Below are 19,052 nucleotides of genomic sequence, written 5' to 3'. Positions count from 1 at the left end.
TATCGAAGAAATTCTAATTATTTGGAAGTAATTCGCTGGCGTAATCAATGCGTAGCTGCGTATAGGAGCATGAGCGAGATTTATCATCAACTGACCGCTGGCCGGAGTGGCCGGTAGGTACCTGGGCGGTCGAGCGACAATACGTAAAAGCGGTGGCATGGTTTCATTGACAGAGGAGTGGGGAACGGTTAGACGTAGGGGAAAGGTTCAGGCTGAACCGTTCAGCACAGCAGCGCAGCGTCAGTCACCGGGTGGGGAAGAGAGTCCGGGAGGGGACACTTCCCCTCGAGTGAAATAGAAAAAGGCAGAATCCTTCGAAGTTTATATTAATGATGATAAAATTTCTATAGGATATCACTACCGTACCTTTTCGGTAATTTCTCCCTTATTTACGGTAATGTCGATTACAGTTGGATGGCATTTTGCAAAAAGGAATCAAGAGCATTCCAATGTTGCGAGGATTGTGCAACTTACAATCTTTGCGATAAAATTATTGAAATTATGCAAATAATTAAATTGACCAGGCTAATTTTCGTCTTGAATTTATAGTCGATTGGGAGTAAGGATATAACTTGTTTAGATTATCAGTTGTTTATATTTGCAAGGTAAAAAGAGTTGCACAATCTTAGCAACATTGAAATGCTCTTGGTTCCTTTTTGCAAAATGCAATCCAGTTCATCTATGTTCTCTGGGGAGGGGGGGAGGGTCGTCCATCCCATCAAAGGCTGATTTGAGTAGTCGCATTTTTATATATTTTATTTTTTCTAATGTTATACACAGGACTTTATGGTTATAATGTAGCTCTACCGATTCTACACCGGGTGCTGGAATGCGTATTGTCAGATTTTAAGTGACAAATCCTCGATAAAAACTGAATGACAAAATTTTCCAATATATTTTTAGTAATATGTATAAAGATCATCCCAATGAAAGTGTTTTATGATCGAGGAAAACAAATGGAATGAAAACAAAGCGGTTAAATGATGTCACTTCTGAAGAAAAATAGAGCATTTTTGAAAATACCCCATTATTATCCTAAAGTCAATCATTTTCATCAGCCGAGATAATTATTTCATGCTTTGTACTTGCAACTTCAATCAGTATCGTTGATGAAAATTTATTGTGAGAAACAAAAAGCATATTCTGGAGCTAGCACAGAATTCGTTCGTCTCCTAGCCACAGTTAATTAATATCCATGGACATGCCCTTGAGAAGTCGCACCTGAAATACGACATTCTATATCAAAATTAATTTTTAATTTTCCGCACCCTCACTCGCCTAAACATCCACCATTCGGGTTTTTTACAAAGTACAGTCTTTTCCAGTGGCTGTAATAAATTCGAAGGGTCAAAATCGAGATCGGTGTAAACAATAAATCAAATTATGAAAGAAAATTTACCTGGAATTGTTGCGATACGATGACCCAGATCTTGATGTTCTGGAACCAGTCTCGTAGCGAGATATTGATAATGGCTTTTGATTTTCTTCTAGTAATCGTGCCATTTTGATGTACAAGTACGTCATGGCCGTCAACGGCAAAACATAACTGCAAAAAATGAAAAAGGGAAAGAAATCAGTAAATTATCTAAAACTTTTACTTAAAATTTACACGAGGATCTTAGTACCTGCATTTTTCGATAAAAATATGAGTTTCTGGCGCATTTTAGGGACAATGTATGTGCCACACGGCTTTCTTACGCTGATAGGTAATTTTATGGACGAGTCAGAATATTCGCTCCTTATTGCAAACTATGGTCCGTATAGAAATAAAATCTTGAAGGACCACACACCCTGCAACTTCAAAGATTGCATTTCTTTGCAGACTCTTATTTACATCATATCGCCGCCTACCGGCGAAAGTAGCACAAGCGCCATGCGACGTTTAAGAATTTCCTTTGCCGTTTTATTTCTCTACGGAAAAATTGTTCAACGAAGCTGTCCAAAAATGTCCCTGAATTTTCTTTGTGCTGCCGATGAAATTCAGTAAAATTTTCAAACATATTCAACCAACAATTCCTCTTTAAAATAATATGATGGCGGCGGAGTTTTGCGGAAATGTAACCTCTGCACTATACACCGTCACCTTCCGGCCAAAGTATCACAAGCGCCATGCGACGTTTCAAAATTTTCGCCACCATTTTATTTCTTTTACAGATAAATTTCGGTTGAGTCTATTTGAAAATTTCACAAAATTTTATCGGCAGCTCAAAGGAAAGTCATTGAAATTTTCGGACAGCTTCGTTCACTGAAAAAAAAATCTCGGCGTTTTTACCAAGGTCCGTTGCTACCTTTACCATCTCACTGTTTCTTACCAATTATTGGTAATTTTACAAAGACAGACTGGTAAGCTTACCCAAAAACCGGTATTTTTACTGTTTTTTTTAGGTAAGAATACCACTTTTATTGGTAATCGATTCCCGGTAACTTTGCCATTTTATCTCGATAATTCTACCACAGTCGATAAAAAATATTGGCGTTTTTACCAAGGTCCAGTAAAATTACCGAGAAAGTTCAATAATTTTACCGAGATTTCTCGGTAAAATTACCAATTCCATAAATGTTAATTTTACCAAGAAAAAACTGGGATCAAATAGAACCCTGAATTCTTTGTAATTCTACCTTTTTCTTAGTAAATACACCGAGATTTTTTTTCAGTGTTGAATGATTTCTCTGCAAAAAAATATAATGGCGGAGGAAATTTTGAAACGTCGAATGGCGCATGTGATACTTTCCCCGGAAGGCGACGATATGTGTTTCAATGTCTCGCTTCCTGTCTTCGGGATACCCGACAATTTTCTCTCCACGGTGGCGCTCGAAAATCCCTCCGGGTTAAATCTCGCCGCGGACTAAAAGTAGAGCGGAGAGCTCTTTAATCAAATCAAGCTTGTTGGAAAATCTGGAGGCTCTCGTCCCGCCGCCAATCAAAGGTACTTTGTCGTGTCTTGATAGAGTGAGTGGGCCTGAGAAACGAGGAACGACCGCCTACAAGTGTTTGACCTCTCGAATCGATCGGCCGAAAAGTTGCGCCCGGTGCCCTCGTGTCGGAAAAGCATCTCCGGCCGGTCCAGAATCATTATGACACCGAAATTTCGAGCCAGACGGAACGGAAATAACTAGAGGCAAAATGCGGTGGGTAGGTAGCCTACTCGCTTCAAGTACCTCCCACTTGACAGGGAATATTTCCATAAATCGTGATTTCCCAGACGTAAGAACGGAACGGAATTTCAAAGTTGCAAAATTTCCTTTCAAATTATCTTTTAACCGTTGAGCGTTTTTAACTTCAAATTTCACCGATTCTCCTTCGAAATACACGCAAAAATCAGCAGACGTTCGAGTACCTCCTTCTTGACAATCAGACTTTTCATAGATCGTAATATCTCAGACGGAGGAACTTAACAGAATTCCGAAGTTGCAAAATTTCCTTTCACGTATTATTTTTACCAGGAAGACGTTGAGCGTTTCTAACCGAAAATTTCACTGATGTTCCTTCGAAATACATGCAAAAATCAGCAGACGTTCATTGACAATCAGAATTTCCATAAATCGTTACTTGTCAGGTGAAAGAACGTAACGGAATTCCAAAGTTGCAAAATTTCCTTTCAAATTATCTTTTTACCGTTCAGAGTTTTTAACTTAAAATTCCACCGATTTTCCTTCGAAATGTACGTAAAAATTATTAGCATTTTTTAACTAAAAGTTTCATACTCCACAGTCTTGAAAAAAATTGCATCGTTTGTGTCAGTTTTACAGCCTAGATATGGAGTTAAGCCTTTATTTCGGAAAACGACAAAATGTGTCGCACAACTTGTGTCGATTCTAAAGAGACGAATGGTTCCTATCCAATCGATGTGACTTGCGACTTCGAAGCAATTTATTACACAGAGACTTATTAAGAATGCTCAATAATTTAGAACGTTCTATTCCGCGCTATTTCAATGAATGGACCTTTTCAATGGATCGCCATCGATAGTGGTTCGATGTATCGTCTGGTTCAAAACAATTTAACATAACCTCAAACAAAAATTTTTGGATTTAAGTTGGGACAGCTGAAAATGAGAAAATTCCTAATAATTTAACTTTTCATTGCCATTTGGTTACTCAAAAGAGTAAAAAATGTAACACAAAGGACTCGTTCTCTCAGATCTCTAAATTGACTTTTGAGGCTACGTTGAACCAATCGATATCGATACAATTTCACCTGTTTGATGTATCGAATACGATCTATACATTGAGGGATCTTGCTTCAACATCTACTGCATATTACACCGCTTTCAAACTCTTTATTTTACCCTGGTCTAGGGGCTAAAGTTTACTAGTTCTGTTCCGGAGCACAAATTGAACTTTAATGCGGACCGGTATGGTGCGGATGTAAACAAAAGTTCGGCCGTAAGTTTTGCTGCTCTCACTAATTTGCACTGAAACAAACTCAACGGAACTTTTTTAAATTGTAAAGCACTAGACGTTCTCATTTCAAAATATGAGCGCGCAATCCTGATTTTGAATTCCACAGGATTACGTTACCACTATTTCGCTTTAAGAGCTGATTCATCCAATAATCGGCGCGGTTCAAAAAATGTTTATTGACTAGTGGTGACAAACACATATTTTTCGCGGGAGTATAAACATTTTCCACCAGTTTTTCCCTCGTATTAGCGTGTGTCTTAATTAAATAAAGCTATTTATGCTAAAAGGAACCAAGTGCATAGGATTTGCATGCAATATAGTTCTTTTTAGCATAAATAGTCCAAATAACCTGGTTGTCGAGGGAGGTCGTGGGTATCAGTTATGTGATTTGGGGGTAAATCCGTTTAAAATTGAAAACTAAATTAAACTTACGAACTCGAAAGGAATTTAAAACCGAGTACTATCACGAAAAAATGCGCTTTCGTGTTCAAATTTTGAAGTATATGCTACGATAAGTTGTGCGCCAAAGATTCACTTTATTCAGAGGAGTTGCCAAGATCAGAAAACAGATGTAAAACAGAATGTATCAAAATTCTCTAATTTTTCGTAAAATGGAAAAATTGTAGGTCTTAGTTTCTAAAAATACAGTTTTTACTTTTGTCTTGTAAATATTTGCCTAATTTTAACTACCTAGGCAATTGTCTTACGAGGATAGTCAACTAGTTATTTAAGCTTACACTTAGTTCTTTCATACTTTCATGTACCTCACTCATTCTCTCACCCAATCATTCCCAGCTAACTTGTCCTAAGATATGTATTTTATTTTTAAAGTAATAGCACTAAATTTGTATTTCAAAGATGTGCTAAATAAATAGTCAAAAGAAAAGTTTCTAATAAAATTAAAGAAAATATGGGATTCAGTTTGATGGGGATAGTAATTTACAAAATTACAGTTTCACGAAAAAATATGGATTGCTGATTAAACAATTTTGTCAAACAATATGTCCGACATTTTTCAAAAGTACATTGCACAATGACAAACAGTTAATTTAACTAGAAAGATGGTTAAATTAGCATTTTTTATGGTAAAATTTACATTGAAACATGTCGGATACTTTTTTTAACTACAAAATTGTTAGTTAAATCAGCAATTTTATTTCTTTCCGTGTCGCACTGCAAATATGAAATTGGGAGGAGAAGGAAATCTGGGAGGAAAAAACAGTTTTTCATAATAATCAACCCTTCGCCCATCCCACTCCACTTATCTCGCCAATTGAAAATGTAAAATGATTGAACGAGGAGCATGACGCAACATTTCCTACGGGATATCGACCCTTATTCGAGGACTCTGCTCTGCGTGCCTTTATTGGCGCGTTCGTTAAACTTTATAGGTGACTTGATTCGGATTTTATTATTTCGTGCCGGTATTGATTAAATTTAAAACGCGATGCCTCGGCGGTCGTAAAATCATAATCCTCGCCGACGTAGGAAGCCCCCTACCAGCGCGTCGAGGTGCAGAACGAAGGAGCAAAATCTGCAGAATGTGAACACCGTCGTGCTAAAGAAAAACGCCATATGCGCCTTAAGACGTTGCCAAATTTCCTGCGATCAAAACCGAATTTACTGAGAAAATTACGAATAATATTTTCCAAAATTTTTTGACGATTTTGTACGCAATTTAATCTAAAATATCTGAAAAATTCAAGGGATCATATGCATAAATGTTGTCAAAATTACATGTTTTATCGAGGGAAATTTGGCAACTCTTGAATGTTCATACGGCGTTCTTCCTCAGCACGGAAGAACGCACCGGAGACGTTGATGCCGCACTCAGCAAAAATGACTCGATCTATGTTGGAATAAGAGAGAATGTATTTGGACCGCGTTTGGAAGGAAGGACCCAAGCCACATCAGCTATTGCCAAATTTAACCGAGCAATTTAATTTTTTACAAGAGAGCATCCGGGCGGATTCCTTTGAAAATTTTAAAGAATTTGCTTCGTACTGTGCAGAAAATTCACTGAAATTTGCACATAAACACGCACAACCTTCATCATGTAAAAACTTGAAATACCCTATTAAATTTTGCAAAAGCTGATGTGGCTTGGTTCTTTTCTGCTTAACGCGGTCCATTTTAGAGACCCCGCTCTGCCATCGTCCATATGTACAGTGCAGAAGTTACTCTCAAAAGTCAACTCTCAGATTCGGTCAATGATGGATGATAACCGCAGAAATGTGAATGAAATCAAATATCGACGCCTGCACGCGCGGAAAAAAGTTTTCTTATCTCCGATTGCAACGTTGCACATCTCATGTTTTATTTTTAATCATTTTTTTTTTAAAGAAAATCCGAAAACAGGTTTTTTGAAGAGTTTCCGGGAAATTTCCGTAATGATTTAAAATAAAATCACAAACAAATTCGTCGCAATATTTTCAGTCGGTCTGTTTTCTTTTTATTAAACCAAATTAATTGTACGTAAATCAAGTTTCAAAATCGCTGCATCGTTTAAGCATCGATTGAACATCGTCCGAGCTTCTGAATGGTTGCAATTGAGATAAATATTTACCCTTTAATTGTGATAAAAACCGTGCAGACATAGTCAAAAGAACGGCAACTGACCGACTGCACTGTTTCGCGCAACGCGAGAAGTATTCATGCAGTCTTGTAGGCGCTAATCTGCCTGTCGTACCGACCGCACTGTTTGGCGCAATGCGTGAAGTATTTCTGCAGTCCTTTAGGCGCTGATACGCGTTTAACGCCGGCCGCACTGTGTTCGGCGCGATTATTCGAACTTGCAGAATAATCGCGGCATCGAATAATAGGGCTTAATAGGCCCATGTTGTGTTTCGAATCCATTTGAGCTTTCCAACGTTGCCTCGTTTCTCCCGATAAAATATGTTTTCCGATAGAAGTCAAGAAACTTCTCTATGCTCACTTTTTTAAATTGAACGGACCATTAAACGAGGTACGAATTTAAGGATTGTGGTATTTAGGATGTCCCGTATCTTACTGCTGCGTAAATTTGGCACTTCCTGCTCTCTTCGCTATCACGGCAGACTTGTTGAACCATTATTGCCAGGTTTTAACCAATCTTGACGGTGCTATTTATCGACTAAAATCATTTCATAGCAACGATTCACTAAAGGAGACCAGAGGCTCATAAGAATGTTCATACGTCAATTTTTAAGAGGAAACAAATATATTAGGTTTAAATTTAATCTCACTGAAAAAAAAATCGGTCATGTGAACCGAAGTTCGGTGTTCCATATCATCCTGAATATTCGGTTTGTCAAACTGAACTTTCGGTTCGTGTAACCGAACGTTTGGAATGTATGACCAAACTTTGTTCGTCAGTTCGCTTTATCACACAAGTTTGGTGAAACGAACCGAAGATTCAGTTTGTCAAGCCGAATTTGTCGGAATGATACGGAACACTGAACTTCGGCACATACGACCAAACTTTTCAGTGTAATACCTCAAATTTAGAGTACCTCCAGTTCGTTGAAGTTCAAAATAACTGAGTTTCTCCCGAGCATGATACCGGTTCAGCTGAGTAGTCCATCGGTCGATGAAACTGGTGTTGCCAACTGTTTTTCGGTGCCGTTAAGTTTTCTTTTACGTGTCCAGGAAGCTGCTTTGTTATAAAAACGGTTGGCAAGCCCCGCTCTTCATCCCTCCCCCATTTACGACCGTGGGAGGATAATTAAATACAAAAGTAAGGGTGAGAATTTTATTGTTTTATTTGTCGAATGTCGAAGGAGTTAAGTAAACTCTGGCTTTCATTTGAATCTTCCCGTGTTGCCAAATCAGAATAAACTATCAATTGATCATGTTACCAGTTCCCTATAACGTTTCTCTGAAGATTAATGCAGTGCCTACGCATACATGGATATCACTGAAAAAAAATTGCTAAAATACGGTGACAAATCACCAAATTAGTAAAATCAACCCGGTGTTCTTAATCTATTTTGATAAGTTGTCACCTTTCTTCACTATTTCATGTGTTGATTTTAGCAGTTTTTTTTCAGTGTAAGTATCAGAATTCGAATTTTTATTTTCTTTTCATTTTTTTATTTTTTTTTGTTGTGTCTTCTTTTCCGCTAGGGATGGTTGTCATAAAATATTGCGAAACTCGAATTTTTCTTTCTTCTTTCAATTTGATGTCTGATTCTTTTTTCATAATTTACATGTAGACCTTTATCATTTAAAACTTGAAGGAAGCGACCAAATAAAACTCTTGCGGAGCACGTGTTTTCGGCAAGTCTATGGTCGACTTGACCCGGTTCGGGCATCTGAGGGTTAACATCTGATTCTTTAATAGACACTTTTTTTCGCATTCAATGTACATTTGAGAATTTTAAGTTAAAACAGTATTTTAAAACGATTATCACGTGTTCAATGATTAACGTGTTCAATGACGGATTCGGGGTATTTTTCGCCATTCAGCTGCATATCAAACGTGCATTTTTCTCAGCTCACTTTGAAATTCCTTTTAGCCGGCACTAATTATGAATCCTAAAACTATAAAAGAGAAAACTGCGGGGTCGTAATCTCACGAATGAAGTGTGGCTGATACAGTGGATCAATTGTCAGAACGGATAAAATATTCACCACTTTGAAATTGACTCATGATGAATATTCATGCTAAATACTCGAAAATAACCGAAGAGCCATTTCACCCCTTCTCTGACGAATGGCGTATCTATGTCCGCAAGAGCCCCAGAAAGCGTGAATTTATGTGTAAAATAGAGTTCACGTGGACATTGAGGTACGCTCTTACGTCAGAGAGGCGACGCTTTATGGACCGCGTGGAATAATGTTGAAGTGTAGTGTGACGAGGGGCCGACATGGAAGCAAATCCTCCCTCCTCTAACGTAAGGACTTACTCAATTTTCACATGAGCCGTGTCTCCCATATGACTCTATGGTTTCCAGGGCTCATTTGGAAAGCAAGATACGCCCTCACGTTAGTGGAGTGACGAAATGACTCAAACTTCAACTGAAAGCGTGGGCCATATGACAGCGCCCACCCGCACATGTTACCATTTTTTTGTCTAATGTAGAAATTTATGTTAATATCAATTAATTTATGTATTCAAATAGGTAATTTGGGGATCAGTTGTGCCCGTAATAGAATCTCGCTTTAGTGGTTTCAATTCGGTTTGTTCAAATGCTAACACTGCCGTGCTGAGGAAGAACGCCGTATGAACATTCGAGAGTTGCTTAATTTCCTTTGATAAATTCAATCAGTTTGTAATTTATATTTTACCTTTTTAAACTATGTTTAAAATATTCTGTGATTTTTTTGCTATGCAAGCGAGTTTTTCATTAACAGTCAGTTGATTACAATTTGACGATGGGCAAATTTTCCTGCTTTTCTCCCAGCGCCAATTCAGCACTATAAAAAAGAAAGAGTTAACTTCTTTTTATCTGACCGTCGATGATGAGGAAATGTGCAACTACCCACGTGCTAAGGCGTAATTTCAGCGGTAACTCTAATAATTTGCCATCAAATCGAAGCGACTCTCCTCAAGGCGCTCTGAGCAACTATTCCACCACAGAGGTATTGCACAGTATCCAGTGTAATTGAAGGCGCTTTCACAGATGTGAACTGACTGGTATCGTTTACTACTGGGTAGGGTCCTACTCTGCCGTGCTAAGGAAAAACGCCGTATGAACATTCGAGAGTTGCCAAATTTCCTTCGATAAAATGTTAATTTCCAAGGAAACTTTTGAATATTTTCCTTTGACATTTCCTGGACTTTTCGTTGGAATTGCGAGCGAAATTATCTGAAAAATTGGAAGAAAAATATTCATGGGTTGACCAAGAAATTCGTGTTTTATCCAGAGAAATTTAGCAACGCCTGAAGGTTCATAAGGCGTTCTTCCTTAGCACGGCAGAACTGGTCACTACTTAGTTCCTACATTGAAAACTAATGAATATATCGTTCATCGTCAACCGATTCCGGTTACGTCATTGATAAGAACAGTGGTGTGGCGTGAATTGCAATGTATTGATTGTTCTGCCATTTAAACCTATGGTGAAAAATCGATTATTATGGCGTTCGCTGCGAACACCCTGTTTATCGATCTTTTTCCATAGGCTTAAATGGTATAACAATCGATGCATCGCAACGCGCGCCACGCCACTCGATAAAATCGATGATAACATGGTTTCATACGTCTGAATTTAATCTATTAGTGATGAATTTTGTCATGCTGTACCTGTATAATGATATTATTGTGGATGAAGCCAAGTCAACTTTCATAAATATAATGTACGTTTGCATACAACGGATGTAATCTAAGTTGTTAAAACTTTCATACGTTTTTATTTTTAAATATTTTTTTTTATGTTGCATTTTTTATATTTTTTTTTAGTAAAATACGGACGGTGAAACTGCAGAAATGCGTATCTCAATTTGCGGTGTTGCTGACTTTCTGCCATATTTTATTTTGCATACGAAAAATTACAGGACGCCATGTTTTGCGAACTTCAGTGATTTTTCTTCTCCGTGTAAAGAATATATTCAGGGAAAATTTCGAGCTATGTTGTTGGTTTGGACCGAATGAATAAAGAGAGACTAGCGAAAATGTGTATGACCGGACCGGACAACCCATAGGAAAAAAGTTACCTGGACGACCGCCTAAGAGATAGGCACAAAACTGGCTCTCTTCTCCTAAGGATGATTGACGATTTGATGCTGTTTTTGTCGATTCGATTTAACGAGTCCTTTATTTTAAGTGATTTTTAGATTTGTAACACTTATGTATATAGTTTCTTGTGCTCGTTACTTGATGACCTGACAAACAGGGCTATGCCCTAGTCGTTAGAAGAAGAAGGAGAAGAAGATTTTGGTTTGGTCCCGCTTGATAAAATGATTATGGAAGCGGAGATTTTGAAACACCGGCACCGAGAAGGCATTTTTCCAGTTTCACCCACGACATATTTAAAAACAATATTTTTAAGGCTGAATATAAAAATAATCAATATCAATATCTCTATCATAAATACGCATCTAAATCAGTGCACACGGAGACCACACTGGAAAAAAAATCTCGGTGTATTTACTAATAAAAGGGTGAAATTACCAAGAATTCAGGGTTCTATTTGATACCAGTTTTTTCTTGGTAAAATTACCATTTATGGAATTGGTTATTTTACCTAGAAATCTCGGTAAAATTATTGAACTTTTCTCGGTAATTTTACTGGACCTTGGTAAAAGCGCCAATATTTTATATTGACTATGGTAGAATTACCGAGATAAAATGGCAAAGTTACCGGGAATTGATTACCAATGAAAGTGGTATTCTTACCTGAAAAAAAAACAGTAAAAATACCGGTTTTTAGGAGAGTTTACCAGTCTATCTTGGTAAAATTACCAATAATTGGTAGAAAAAGTGAGATGGTAAAGGTACCAACGGACCTTGGTAAAAACGCCAAGAATTTTTTTTTCAGTGCAGTAAGGACGTCAAAATTGAATCGCCTTTCCCACTGCAGCGTTGATAAAAACCATCCTACAGGATGAGATTTCCCGTGAGGGGCATTCAATCTGAACGCCGCGTGAAATTCTTTCTCGGCCCAACGAGAGGTGGTATTAGCGGAAGGTAATTAACGGTTTAAATATACCTCTATTTATACTTCATCATCCCCGCTATAAGCACCTCTTACCCGTCATTTTTCCGCTGCCCTTCCCACGCACTCCGTGACAACGCGCCCTCTTGTTGCTTTTACGAGTCACCTCCCCTTCCGCCTTACATTCCACGGCGCCCCCAGCTCCGAGCGGGCTGTGTAAACAAGGCTACAATTAAAACATCCCGAAAGTCTCGGAGACGGAGCTTATGATAATACGGGGTTTTGCCCCCGGCAACAGAGATTGCCAAAATGTACCACTCGGGCATCGCATCTGAGTGGGAGCGGTTTTCTTACTCGTTCTACTTGACTGCGATCCAGGGAATCACTATTGATCACCGCACTGAGTGTTGGTGGATAATACCGGTCGTTTATAGGGTAAGCCGGGATGCTACCTGGGGTAATCCTGAAAACGGAGCTAGGATCAATGCTGCTCATCGTGGACCTCGGAGGTCATTAAAGTCTCGAAAAATAGAGCGACGGTGCACAACGGATCGAGACAATAGGAGAAGCTGGACAAAATTTGGAAATTTTGAAAGCTTATATTCTCGAAAATATGAAATAAAAAAGTTTGAATAAGCGAATTTTCGCGATCGAATATCATTCATGTGCTAAGGACGTTGCATCCACCTGCGATGCATTCATCCAGCCGTTAGATTAGGTTAGGTTAGATTAGGTTAGGTTAAATTACTTTAGGTTATATTAGGTTAAGTAGGTTAGGTTAGGTTAGGTTAGGAAGTTCTAACCCAGTTCATGCAAAAACGCTTATTTCTTGCGCAGATTGTGATGTTCGGAGTGCACTTGAGATTTTTCCGATGCGCTCATCGTGATTTTTGAGCCATTTATTATGAGGAACAATTGGACCGCGTTTAACAGAAAAGAACCAAGCCACATCAGCTATTGCCAATTCTAACTGGGCAATTTCATATTTTACGAGAGAACGTTTGTGCGGATTTCTTTAAAAATGAGGAGTTTTCCTCGTATTGTGGAGAAAATTCACTGAAATTTGCATGAAAATCCGCACTACAGTTTTCATCTAAAAAATTAAATTGCCCAATTAAATTTGGCAACAGCTGATGTGACTTGGCTCCTCTCTGTTAAACGCGGTCCAGTTCCTCTTTTTGCTCTAGCTCAATTTTTCATCGGTAATGATATCTTTAAAATATTTGCGGTTGCCAAATTTGGCAACGGATTTTGCTAAATGTAGGTGAGAAATATGCTGCGGGCCGCATTCAGTCCAGCGCGATGATTCGCTGCATCGGTAATTTGGTCAAATGCGTTTATTATGACCGGCAGGAAAGCCGAGGAGCTCACTGCGTTGCCCTCCTGCCAAAAGGGCGTAACTAAACTTTGCGATGAACCCGTCGTCCATAATATATGATGTTTTCCGGGCTCATCCCGATGTGCACTTATGCCCTTTTGTCAACCGGGCGACGACTGGGCACCCATGCGTATGATTTCCGCCGCGGCTTTGGGTTTCAGGCAGCTTCGCCAATGGCGAGGCGTGAATGATCGATTATCGATAATCCCCCATATGAAGCTATGGTAAAGAATCGATTATTAAGGTGTTCGTTGCGAACATCCTGTTGATTGATCCTTTTCTATCGGTTTAAATGACAGATTAATCGATGTATCGCAAAGTAGGCCACGACACCGCTGCTTCAGTACCCTGAGTTGGCATAGTTTTTTTATAGGAAATACATGTTGAATCCAAATTAAGGCCTAAATACACCCGGCGATTAATCGCCGCGATTGAAAGACGAAAGCCAATGGAGAGCCTGGATTTCGATAAATCGACGTCAATGGATCGAAATCCAGGCTCTCCATTGACTTTCGTCTTTCAATCACGGCGCCTTTAAAAATATTTGTGTATTTAGGTCTTTAAAAATAGCAAGGTAAGATTGAAGACAAATTTGTTGCGTTAACGGTCAAAGAAGTAGCCGGAAATTATTCACGTGACAATATGTCTCGAGAAATGTCTACCGTCACAAATTCATAGGGAATTTAGTTCGCAAGTTGAGAAGTCTGGGCAAATCGCAAAAAATCACTTTTTTTTGCAACGAAAATTAGGTCAAATAGGGGTAATCCAAATGTTTCAGACCCATTTTTTGCCATGTTTTCATACAGTTTAAATCAAAACCACGCACGAAACAATTGAAACGGGAGGAAGAGAAAATGTTTAAATTAAATATTCAAAGGATGATTATTCTAAGAAATCCAACTGTATGTAGTTGTATTTTCGCACATGTTATTGATTCATCTAGTTATTGCAAATCCATGTTTGTAAATAACAAGTGCTGGAAATAGGGCACGATGCCCCGAAAAGCTTCATTATTATAAGTAATTAAATACAAAAACATTAAATCACGCAATGCCATGGCTGATTATCTCGATAAAATGAATATTGATTACGTAAATTAAGAATTTGATTCCTAAACTTTCTCATTATTAGCTTGGATGAAAATTGTTCATCAGATCAACGAATGTGAAATCTAAATTCTCTTCTTCTTTAATGTCACCTTATACTGAATCCTCTTCTGTGTGCATTTAAATGTTGCTGGGGATCCTAAAACTATTGTCTCTGTTTTAAGTTTTAATGTACCACTAGACAAGGTACGAGTTAAAGGATTCTGATACATGTTTTTTAACCAGAATTTTACGTAGAGCACGATTCGCGCAACGAAAACTACTGAAACAAATTACAAACGAAGATACTAACGTTTTTATTTCACATTGGTTACGAGAAATTTGAACTGTCCGCTTACAAGAAACTCAAAGCTCTTCGTGAGTCGAATCGTGCACTACAACGGTTTCAGCAAGCCTCTCAATCGAGCGATGTGCATTTCCTTCCATGTGTTGTCCAAACTATAAGCAATTTGCTACAGCTGAACCAAAGCGTCAAGATTGAGGTTGCCAGATTTTTATATCGTAGAGACTGTCATGATAACGTTTAGCGCGCGATGTGAATCACGCAGAGCATTGAGTTTTCATGAGCGGGTGGTTTGAATTCACGCATCAAGAATCATTAAATATCTTTGTAAGGAATTGATTTCGGTAATTTTCGTTGTACGTATCGTGTTTTACGTAAAATTTTGGTTAAGGAACATGTATCAGTATGCTGAAATTCTTACCTTGTCTAGTGGTCCATTGCCTAATTAAACTCGATATTTACTTCATGACTTTCAAATTGGTGTTTTTTCTACGCGGGTTTTTCCTTCTATATTATTTTCTTCTAAATAGAGAAGAACAGACTCGGAACCACCGGGATCCCAACTTTTAATTCAAACGGACACGCCGACCTCACGTGAATTCAGTCCGTGCGGATCATCCTCTGCGGTCACCATAGGGCGACTTCCACTCATCTCAAAGTTTGTTGAAAAAGCTTACGGAAGCAAACGCGGGCACTCAGCATTCACTCACATTCTGCGCTGTCGAATAAATTGGCTCAGCACTTAGCATAATTTCTCGGGCCGCCTACCCTTCACACCCCCCTTTACATCCCCCTCACATCCCCCTTCACACCCCCCTCTACACACCCCCCTTACACCCCCTCACGCTTGGAGTAGCTCCATTCCGGCACTCGTTTACATGGATTCGTTTGATTTTGAAATTCGTTTTCTCTCGACTCTTCTTCTTGACGCTGACGAAAGACCATAACGATTCTTTGAAATTGGTCCTCTCGTTCATACGACCCTATAATTTTTAGAACTCACATTGAAATTGATTTACGTGTTTATATCAGTGGAACAACGTCTTGCAAAGAAGCGTGGGTTGCGGATCTCTCTTTCATAATGTCACTCAAACCAGTAGGTAGCAAAAAAGCTTGTGAATGCAGAGTTTCCGTTGAAATTGCGGTGTTTTGGCTTTTGAAAGGGTTTCTTTTGACAGAAAAAGTGTGTAAGAATCTGTTTCCGTTGAGTTGATGTCTTGAGCTCACATCGCTCGTCCAATTGGAATTATTTCTGCCAAACGGAACTGTGTGCATTAAGACGTGAGCCCTGAGACCCATAAGAATATGTGTATAACAGGGCTCGCGGCATATTGCACATAGTTCCGTTTAACGTCCAATTTTCCGTTAGAAAAACGTCCAATTAAGGTGAAAGATGTAAGACGCAAGACTCTCGAAGGAACGCCGCAAAATGACGTGGTGATGTTATACGTTAATAGTTATACGTTATATGTTTCTACAAATTAGGTACACCAGAGCAGCTTCTTTTAAGTTGCTGATGAATGTGAAGTGAATTCTAAAGTCAATTCGTAGTAAAAGTTAAAAGGCATGTCAAACTGAAGTGGAAAAAGTCAAAAGTCGCGAATGATAACGATTTGAAGTGGGGGCATCGTTGGAGAAAAGGGTGTTGAATGGGAGACGACGAAAAACTCCTCTTTTAAGACTGAACCTGTCTTTGACAACTTTGGTGGAATGTATAGGATTTTTGGAGGTGTCGCAAGCAAACATTTATTTTCAAAAAATGCTCATGTGCCATGCTATTGTGGAAATTAAACTTACTTAAAACAAAAATGATTATGAAGTACCGCGGATTACGTGCAGTAGGATCCGCGAGGAGTTAAAGTTTTTCAAACTTGATGTTCAGCCCATCATATTTGTTTGTTTTTGAGCATATTACAGAAAGTTGTAACACGATATTGTAAGTATAAAAAATTTAGGTAAAATTATTCAATGAATTGCTTACTTGTCTTAACCTTTCTCATTGCGAAAAAAATACATGAAGATCGGTATCAAAAATGTAGCAAAAGTTGGTTTTTGGAGATAAGTTGGAGCATTCGTCGAAAATTTGAAAAAATAGTATTTGAGCCTGTTATTTTGAAGAGTAGAATTTTATGTGTCATTTCCATTTACCTTCTGACTCGTTCCATCACTGTTTTTCGTTCGAATAATTTATCGAGATCCACCAAACCGAGCTTAAAGGTTGTTCGGGCATTAGCAACCAATAATCTTTAAGGGAGCCCACTACTTTTAAATTTTTGGATTATGACTTAGAATTATCAGCGTCCTCCCAAAAAGGTATATTTTCCTTAAGGCCGTTTGACAATGCACCCTCCTTTGGTGAAAAATAACTGGCTCTCAGCCTCTCACTGCGCTAAAACTTTAGTAACCAAGATTCTACAGGGTGTGAAATGCATTGTAATGCACAATATTTTATGAGCACGAAATTCGCGACATCGTCTTCCACCTCTTTTCCGTGCTCTCAGAGGAAGGTACTCAGCGTAAATTCGCCCTGATATTCAACGCCGAGAAATTTGTCGCCCCGTCGCTAAAAGCGTGAATTAAAATACCTACATTATCTTGAGTGGGTGTGGGTGCTAAGAGCGGCTGACAAGGGCCAAGACCGGGGTGATAGTTCGTCGCCCTTCTGATGTAAGCACATAACTACATTCTGCAATGGACCCTGTCATCCCATCAATTGAATGATTTTCCGGGCTCATCTCATCATGGTCTTACGTCCTTTTATCAGCCGGGAGACGAGTTATCGTCCATGCCGGATTTTCCGTCGTGTCGCCGGGGCGGCGACCTGCCTCCACCACTGTGCTAGAAGATACACCACACGACCACTCAGAGGTTGCCAAATGTCCCATAGTGAAATACATATTTTTGAGAGATATTGTGAGTAATGTTCTGTCAAATTCTTAGATACGCCACATTAATTGCGGAAAAAAATACTTGGAAAAATTCGAAGAAAAAGTCCGCCAGTCTTTTAGAAAATTCTTAATTTGTTGAGGGAAATGGACGTATTTCCTTTGGAAAAAAACACATTGGATCTAGAGTCCAGACTCTTAAAAACATCGACAAGAAAAAATACTCTTGATTCAATCAGATTTTTGCTTAAATCAAAAGGAAATACGCTCAAATCAAGAGGCTTGGTTATTATCTCCGAAAACCGCAACTTTTGCTACATTTTTGATACCGATCTTTATGTATTTTTTCGTAATGAGAAAGGTTAAATCAAGCAAGTAATTCAGTGAGTAATTTTTACCTAAACTTCTTATACTTACAATATTGTGTTACAACTTTCTGTAATATGCTCAAAAACAAACAAATACGATGGGCTAATCATCAAGTTTGAAAAACTTTAAGCCCTTGTGGACCCTACTGCACGTAATCCGCGGTACTTCATAATCATTTTTGTTTTAAGTAAGTTTAATATCCACAATAGCATGGAATATGAGCATATTTTGAATTCAAATTTTAGCTTGCGAGAAACTCTTGATTCAATCGGATTTTTGCTTAAATCAATAACCAAGCCTCTTGATTTGAGCGGATTTCCTTTTGATTTAAGCAAAAATCTGATTGAATCAAGAGTATTTTTTCCTGTCAATGTTTTCAAGAGTCCGGTCTTTAGATCCAATGTGTTTTTTTCCCAGTGTTCTATCAAACAGAACTATTTGCAGGTGAGAAATATGGGGTGTGCTCTAGGAAGCTGCATAAGAGATAATGTAAAAGTGGGCGTGATTCCTTTTGAAGAATTGGAAAAGCGGGATTTTAAATTCAGCATAGAGAGCTATGTGCCAACTGAATGCGAGGTATATGAGCCGCAGGTATGGCACGAGAGCGTTGCGGACAGGGCTCATGAGTTAATGACCACTACGAGCACCACGAGGAGCCGCGACGACGACATCCATCTCCGTTGACGTCACTGGCGCTTTATTTTTCTCATTCACTCTTGCGGCCAGAGCATTGACGAGCACACCCCATGTTTCTCACCTGCACATAAATATGTTTGATACAGATACGCCCAAATAAGACAACGCTTGTATTTAATTATGACGTTTTCGCCTAGCGTGGCAGCATAGAAAATGATATCGTGTGTACTCCCCTGGCAACTCGGCAGCCGGCTGTGGCCTGGCGTGTTGCGTGTTGCGGCCGACCGCGGCGCGGAGGCGTCTCCGTCCCCTCACGCGGGTATATCGTCCCGTATTTCCTCCGAGATGCTTAACTCTTACGTGTTGTCTGCTCTCTCGAGTCTATCCATTTTCTGCACCGCTACCGTATTTCCTGT

General features: G+C 38.9%; 1 protein-coding gene across 1 annotated transcript in view; it reads right to left on the bottom strand.

The window, feature by feature from the left end:
• LOC109033969 (prolactin-releasing peptide receptor) overlaps nucleotides 1–19,052 on the bottom strand; it is a 186,903-nt gene that overhangs the window by 68,657 nt on the left and 99,194 nt on the right. The window contains exon 4 of the mRNA XM_072303774.1: nucleotides 1,400–1,546. Coding sequence (XP_072159875.1) covers nucleotides 1,400–1,546 — 147 coding nt within the window. The remainder of the gene's footprint in view (nucleotides 1–1,399; nucleotides 1,547–19,052) is intronic.

This window comes from Bemisia tabaci, chromosome 8 (assembly GCF_918797505.1).
Source record: "Bemisia tabaci chromosome 8, PGI_BMITA_v3".
In the NCBI taxonomy this organism is placed as follows: Eukaryota; Metazoa; Arthropoda; class Insecta; order Hemiptera; family Aleyrodidae; genus Bemisia; species Bemisia tabaci.
The sequence above is the reverse complement of the archived record's forward strand: the minus strand, read 5'-3'. Positions and strand labels throughout refer to the sequence as shown.